The following is a 7,420-nucleotide window of genomic DNA, read 5'->3' as shown; positions in this document are numbered from 1 at the left end:
GTCGAATCCGATAACCAACCTCAAAACATTGGACATGCCGTAAGATCCAACGCTTCAGAACCAGTCCAAAACGTATTTGTATCGATGAAAGAATATCAACAGTTGCATCGTCGGGAGCAACATAAGATATAGATTCATCACCTTCAAACCTTGATTTCCTCTTTGCAACCAACGATGATGAGATCGATGACCCGGAGTAGCTGTCTTCGTTGGAGGAGCCCAGAAGCACCCCTCCTCTTACCGACAATAGCCACAACTTGGTTGCCTGCCGATGAAATCGATGCCTACAGTGGCGATCATGTCATGGCAATCATCGAAGTCATCGCAGGAAACACGATTTCGACCAAAAATCATCTGATTTCACTGAAAGATTTATTTATACTAAACCCTAAGCAACTAGAAAAATTTACAGGAAATTAAAGAGATTGGTCCCCTCCCCTTCTTATCCTCCAGCAAACGCGCCGGAGATAAAGAAGGAGAGGAGCCCTAGGCACGGTGGCAGCCGCGGTAAGGAGGAGTTGCGGCAGGCGATGTGGTAGTGGCGGCTTGTGAGACAGGAAAAAATGTTTTAGTTAATTCATTTCTAACACTAGTGGATCTAAAATATAGCCTAAATGAGAAGAATTGAACGATATTGGAGTTCCAGTTAAGACAATTAGTATAAAAACTGATTAGCTTGCCATAAACAACCTTGATTATGAAATTAATGAGTAATAGGCCCCGTTCGCTGGTCTGAAACTTGACTAAAACTGGCTGAAAAACAATGTTCCGACTGAATTATTATGAGAGAAAAAATATTGTTCCGACTGGAAAAAAAAAAGTCGAACAAGCAGAATATGAGATAAGCCGAACAAGGCCACAAAGAGGATGAGTCTTTAGGGAATTGCTATTTAGTTTTTGAGCATGAATCTATATACTAAATCGTGTGGTGAGAAGAAATTTGGTGACGGATAAATAGCATCCTTTTTTTCTATACAAATCACTAATTGTACAACAAAAACACCAACCCCGGTAAAATTAAATCACAACACACAGACACACAACAGTGGAAGGAATAGGAAGGAGAAGAAAATAAACTGTTCTTCAAAATGGACACGGCCCATTAGCACGCCGAAGTAAAAACCGAGTGCCTACCCGCTAGCGTGAATTCTCATCGCTGCCCTCAGCCGCCGCTTCCTCGCCGCCGCCGGCAACCGTCCTGTGATCCCCCGCCTCTTCCGTCGCCGAAGAATCCATGCGACATCGAGAGGCCTTCATCAGGTGGAACGCCACGAGCTCCGCGGCGGCGGCGACGGTGGTGGCGCCGGGGTTGAAGGACCCGAACTTGGGCGTGGTCTGCGCGCTGGAGAAGCTCCGCGCGTGGAACGAGAAGGACGGCTCTACTCCGTCGCAGCCGCCCACGGATTCGTCCTTCCTGCTCGCCGCAGCGGCAGCGGCCGCGACCTCCGACGCGCGGGGCACGCTGTCGAGCGCCGCGATGCGCGCGCGGGCGCGCCGCCGCTTCGGCTCCGGCCGCTCCGCTCCCTCCTGCTCCTTCTCGTCCCGGTCCGCCGGCGCGCGCTTCCCAGGCGTCGCAGGAGTCTCCGCCTCCGCCTCCCTGGTCCGCGGCGGCGGGGGAGAGGGCGGCTCCGCTGCTTCCGCGGCCATTTCCGAGCGCACCCGACCGGCTCTGGATCGTGGATTTCAGGGCGCCGGTGGGACGGCGTGCGTGACGAGCGAGAAGGAGCCGGGGACGAGGATTCCGATCTGCGCTCCTCGGCGTCGCTCGCTGCCTCTCTCGCTTGCGTGGGTGCCGAGTGGTTGGGGCCCGGTCAGATGGGCGACACACTCACATGGCCTCTCGATCGGGCCGAGGGGCGAGGGCCGGCTGGCGTCATGCGCACAAGCGAGGACGCCCGCCCGCACGCCCGCCCGCACGCGCCGTGCGCTTGCCCACCACAGCCAGCCAACGTGCGGGCGGGCGCCGTCCAAATCACACGGGCACGGGCTTGCCCAGAAGGACGCGCAGCGTAGCGACGGCGCGACGCGAGACGTGGAGAGGTGCTGCCTAGTGCCTACAGCTGCAAGTCCAACTCTGCAAGTCTGCAGCGCAGTGACTGCTGGGCCATGTTTAGATGGCAAAAAATTTCAAACCGATGAATAGTAGCACTTTCGTCTTATTTGATAAATATTGTCCAATCGTGGACCAATTAAGCTCAAAAGATTTATCTTGTGATTTCGAACTAAACTATGCAATTAGTTATTTTTTTACCTACATTTAATGCTCTATGCAAGCGGCTAAAAATTGATGTGATGGAGAGAGAGTGAAAAAACTTGAAATTTGGAGGTGATCTAAACAAGGCACTGGTGAAGAAACCGACGATTCGATTTGACACGTTTCAGATGTGGCTTCTCGACACCAGTTGTGTTGGCGTCTGTGCGAAGGACCCAAAAATCTGGTGGACATGGCTTCCACTACTTTTGCTAGCTAGTGTTCCAGTTGACGATAGGATGCTGATGAACAGGGACGTGAGGGAGGTAGGCACAGGGTCGGCCGCCGAACATGTTTGATTTCCTATCTGAGGCGGCATAGTAGTTTTAGTGTCCGGTTACCAATTCAGGTGTTCAAAAGGCTGATGAAAGCGTGGAGAAGGACTTGGACTGAATTTCGCATGGGTCCAACAAAAACAAGGTTTCATTCTGTATTGGATACTGGGCGAGACGGGCCAGTTATTGTTTCCTTTTCCGCAAGGCCAGGCTTTGTTTGGGCTACGTCAGTGTGTTCTTTTTCCTTGAATTGCCAGGCTTGATTTGGGCCGAACCGGTCGTGCATCGCATTGCCACATGTGCGTCTGCCCGGCAAGGTAACTGCTGTACGCTGTCGTCCAGATAGTTTTGCTGACCTCGTCTACGGCCATGTTCGCTTGAACTCGTGGGCCTGACTTACGTTACCATGTTTTTCTCTCACAAAATCAACGAACGGTCTGGCTTTTCAGCGAAAGCCGGTACATCTCTATATTCTCTCTGCAAACTGATCGTATGCACTCCGAACACCTGAATCCATCAATCCATACCAACTTTTAGCTAGCTCACTACTCATCAATTTGGCAACGCAAATGTTTTACGCGCGCGCCGGAAGCTCACTAGTGCTGGGACAAAACATTGCTGCTTGTATTTCACGTTTACTTTCTCGCAAGAATTCAGTTCCGCTGTCCGGAAGCAGCTGCTGATAGCAACGACGCATCGCCGGATGCATCCTGCCGGCTGTACCTTTGCCTCCTTGGAATCCTCTGCATTTCACCTTTTACACGAGCACCGGACAAACTCCGATCCTAGTACCAACCTCGTAAGCTGTCGCGACACCGAGCACAAGCAGTTGCAATTGCAAAATTCTTGTTGCCAAGTCCAACACTACGATAAACCTATGAAAAGTCCCAAAACACAAAAAGGTGAATAGAGACATCGGTCTGTTCGCTGGTTGATTTCTGATTTGATAAGCCTGACTAGTACTGATTTATTACGAGAAGAAAATACTATTAGCTGACTGAGCGAAAGCGAAAGAAAGCTGAGCGAGTGTGCTGACCGTCTCTACGTTTGCGGCGGTCTCTACGTTTGCGGCGGCGATCGCTTCACGTTTCGACTGCTCGGCCCATCGAGCCCCACAAAATCGAAGCCATCCCCGACCGGCGCGACACGTGTCCCTCTTCCAATCGCGGCGCGGCACGTACCCCAAAGATATTTTCGATCTCCGGCACACGTGTCGACCCGCCGGCGCGCCCTGACGAGGCGGGCGTGTCCCAGTCCCGGCCACCCCGCGGGAAGCAGAAGCACCGAAACAACCCGAAGTCCATTCGAAAGGTGCCGCCGGTAATAATTGGGCGCCGGGTGCGCGGCGGCTCCCGCGGACCCGAAGGCGAGCGCCGGGACGCCGGACACGTGTCCTCCACCGAGCGCCGCAACGGCACCTGGCAGGCGGGCAGCGCGGTTGGCCGGTTGGGACGCGGAGTGCGGGGACGCGTGTCCCGTGCGCCTCCGTCGCGTGCGACGGCACCTGCTGTTTGCCGCGGCGTGTAGGAGCGCTGAACTCGTCCGGCGAGCGCGTGAGGCTGGTGTGACGACGCGACAGTGAACGTGAACCATGGGTTGTGGATACGCACGGCCAGGGTGTTTTGCCATGTCCTCCTGTGCCGTGCAGCGCTGCGTCAGTTCGCAAACGAAGGCACGTTTCGCGTTCACGTCCGCTATCGCTGCGGCGACCAGGGTAGGACGAGTAGGCCGGCTCAGGATCGCGACGTCGCGAAACTGTACCAGAAGTTTGTTTTGCCGTTAACGTGCTGTTTGGTTGCGCACTGTAAAAGCAAACGCAAACGGAATGGAAAACAGCGTTAATGGTAACAGATGGAGCAGATTCCTGAGCACCGGTATCAATCTTCTAAGAGCGGAGATATTTAGAGGGGGGAGTGCGGCTAGACTTGTCCACTTGTCGCGCGTCCCGAACGACACGACGGGAATCGGGTCCGTGTCCGTGTCCGCGCACCTGACCGCCGGCAACGGGACGGCCGTATATAACCGGCTCCGCCCTGTGAAAATTGCGGCACCCTATTGTTGGCCACCGACGGACCGAGCGAACGCCAGTCAGGCAAGTGAGCGGCTCCTAATCGCGAGTCAGTAGTCGGTCGCGGGCTCGTGCGCTGCGCGCGCGCGGTGCGTGAGGTTGATGGGCGCGGAGGGATGAGGGAGAGCGCCCTAACCATGAGGCGGCTGAGCGGGACGTCGAACGGCGGCAGTGGCGGTGGTGGCGGTGCCAGCGGCGGCAATTCGGGAGGGAGCTCTGGCGCCGCCGGCCACTGGGAAGGAGGCGGCGGCAATGCGGCGGCGCGGGTCCGGGGCGTCAACGCGGGGATCATGGACGAGAAGGTGCTGCAGCTGGTGTTCCGGGCGCTCAACTGGGACCCGCAGTCGCTGTGCGTGGTGGCGCGGGTGAGCCGGCGCCTGCGCGCCGTCGCGGAGCGGGTGCTGTGGCGGGAGCTCTGCGTCTCGCGGGCGCCGCAGATGGTGGCGGCGCTGACGGGCGGGGCCGCGGCCTCGGCGCCGGCGGCCGGGCGCATCGGCGGCGGGTGGCCGGCGCTGGCGAAGCTGCTCCTCTTCTGCTGCGGCGCGGCGGGCACGGGCGTGCCGGGCCACTTGGCCCCGGTGTCCCGCTTCTCCAAGACGTCCGGGCGGAGCTTCCTGTCGCGGCGGTGCGCGGGGGACCTGCTGTACGTGTCGGACCCCTGCGAGCACGCCGTGCCCGGCGCCGCCGACGACGTCGGCGCCTACCGCGGCGTGTTCCGCGGGTTCATGCGCTCCCGGACGCGGGCGTGGCTGGTGGGCCACCGCGACGCCGCGCTGGAGCCGCGCGTGCGCTGCCCCTACTGCGGCGCGCGCGTCTGGAGCATGACCGCCGCGGGGCTCGCCCCGCGCAGCGCGTCGCGAAGGCTCGGCGCCTACGAGGGCCGCGTCGAGTACTTCGTCTGCGTCAGCGGACACCTCCACGGCAGCTGCTGGCTCGCGCGCCTCTCCGACAGCGAGGGCGGCGCCGGACCCGACGGCTCCGACGCCGACGACGCGTCCGCCGGCGCCAGCGACGAGGACGACGCCGACCTGTGACGCCGATCGACGGGAGGGACGTGTACAGAGAGTTCTAGTTAGCGTCAGCTTAGCATTTTTCCACCTTGTTGTCTTTGTCTCTTTGATTCATCTTGTAAATGCAGTGGCTTTTGGTGTGTACTAATTCCGATCAATTATGCTTGACTCTGCAAAAGCTGGGACAAACACCAACAACAAAAACATGACCAATTTTGCAAAAGCCACTGAGTTCCAGAGCTTTTAAGCAGTGGCGGACCCACGATCTGAGACTAGGGTAGTCCTGGTAAAAAAATTTCATGTGTAATACTATAAAATCCAAACAAAAAGTTCCGCAAACATAGCTATAAATTAACCAAATTACGATAATACATTTAAAATGTTCAAAACTTACATAAATACTCCCTCCATACCGGTAAAGAAAGTCGTTTAGGATATGATTTAGCATACCCAGGAGTGATTAATTAAGGGGTATTTTTCCCTGTTTTCCCTTATTAAATAAGGTTGCGGGTATTGCCTATCCAATAAACTTTCGTAGCTGGACTAGTAAGCGTGTTGCAGCTCGAGGCACGAGGTCTCCGGTTCGATCCCTCTCGGGCGCGTTATTTTTTTTGAAGAGCTCGTGGATTTGCGGTGTCTTCGGCCTAGACTGAGACGTGAGTGACCGTGGACCAGTTTCTGAAAAGTAGTAATAGAATTTTAGGCCAAATTTGTGGGTAGTCCTGGGCCTACCCATGCTACCTGCTGGGTCCGCCACTGCTTTTAAGGGAAGCTCTCTCGGAGCACATCAGTGCCTGCTCGTGAAGCTCGGACTGATTTGTAAGTGGCTGGTATTTCTGTTCCTATGTGCCATAGATAGATAGTTTGCATGTTTCTGTTATTAGCAATGCATGTGCGCAGGATCCGGTCTGTGGACTCCGCGCGCGTAGGACGTTGTGGCCTGGACTCGCTCGGCCACGAACCAGAGCATGCAGCGACAGCCGGTGACGCGGTGCGTGGGGATGGATGCGCACACTCCTCGCGTCGTGCGCGCTTAGCACGGCATGTCTCCTACTTGCTTTCCAATAAGTAGAATACAAGTGCATCAGAAAACGCTGCGTTCTAGTAGCACCAAATCTCTGTGTCCAGCTCGTTTTCTTCGTTCCCAGGTTGCCGTGCTCGTGTGTTCATCATCGCCGACGCTCACCTCTGTGCGAGTTCTGACAAGGGTACCAGAGCGGAGTGTTCGAGGGACCTCACCGTCGCCATGGCGTCTCCGACGAGACCCCGCGGCCGTTCACCGGCCGACAAGAAGGACGATTCCAAGAAGCCGGTCGACGGTTCCAGCGGCTCCGGCATCAAGACGCCGCAGCGCACACCGTCGTCGGATCGATCTCCGCCTCGCCGATCACGCATGCGTAACGCACGCCGTTCGCGCACCCGCGACGCACGTCGTCCGCGGGAGGTCATCGTCGAGCGCATCATCAAGGAGGGCCGCAGCTCTGGCAACTGGCCTCAACTCACGAAGACCAACTATAATGAGTGGTCTCTCCGCATGAAGCTCAAGATGGAGGCACGTGAACTCTGGGAGGCCGTGGAGTACGACGACATCGACTACACCGACGACCGAAACGCGCTCGACGCCATCTGCAGCGCGGTCCCGGAGGAGATGGTGCCTGTGCTCGTCGGCAAGAAGAGCGCCAAGGAGGCCTGTGAGGCCATCCGCACTCTCCGCATCAGCGACGACCGCGTGCGGAAGGCAACGACGCAGAACCTCCGCGCCGAATATGAGTCGATCGCGCTCCAGGGAGGCGAGCCCATCGAGGACTTCGCACTG

General features: G+C 56.8%; 2 protein-coding genes across 2 annotated transcripts; one reads left to right on the top strand and one right to left on the bottom strand.

The window, feature by feature from the left end:
* Nucleotides 1–884: 884 nt before the first annotated feature.
* Nucleotides 885–2,097, bottom strand: LOC136518277 (uncharacterized). The gene has a single exon (XM_066511914.1). It carries the CDS (start codon nucleotides 1,645–1,647, stop codon nucleotides 1,138–1,140), a length of 510 nt encoding a protein of 169 aa, XP_066368011.1. The 5' UTR covers nucleotides 1,648–2,097; the 3' UTR covers nucleotides 885–1,137.
* Nucleotides 2,098–4,060: 1,963 nt separating this feature from the next.
* On the top strand, nucleotides 4,061–5,765 carry LOC136518020 (EID1-like F-box protein 3). The gene has a single exon (XM_066511670.1). It carries the CDS (start codon nucleotides 4,711–4,713, stop codon nucleotides 5,626–5,628), a length of 918 nt encoding a protein of 305 aa, XP_066367767.1. The 5' UTR covers nucleotides 4,061–4,710; the 3' UTR covers nucleotides 5,629–5,765.
* Nucleotides 5,766–7,420: the final 1,655 nt, after the last annotated feature.

Source organism: Miscanthus floridulus, chromosome 17, assembly GCF_019320115.1.
Source record: "Miscanthus floridulus cultivar M001 chromosome 17, ASM1932011v1, whole genome shotgun sequence".
Classification (NCBI taxonomy): domain Eukaryota; kingdom Viridiplantae; phylum Streptophyta; class Magnoliopsida; order Poales; family Poaceae; genus Miscanthus; species Miscanthus floridulus.
Note: the sequence above shows the minus strand (reverse complement) of the source record. Positions and strands in the feature narration are given on the sequence as shown.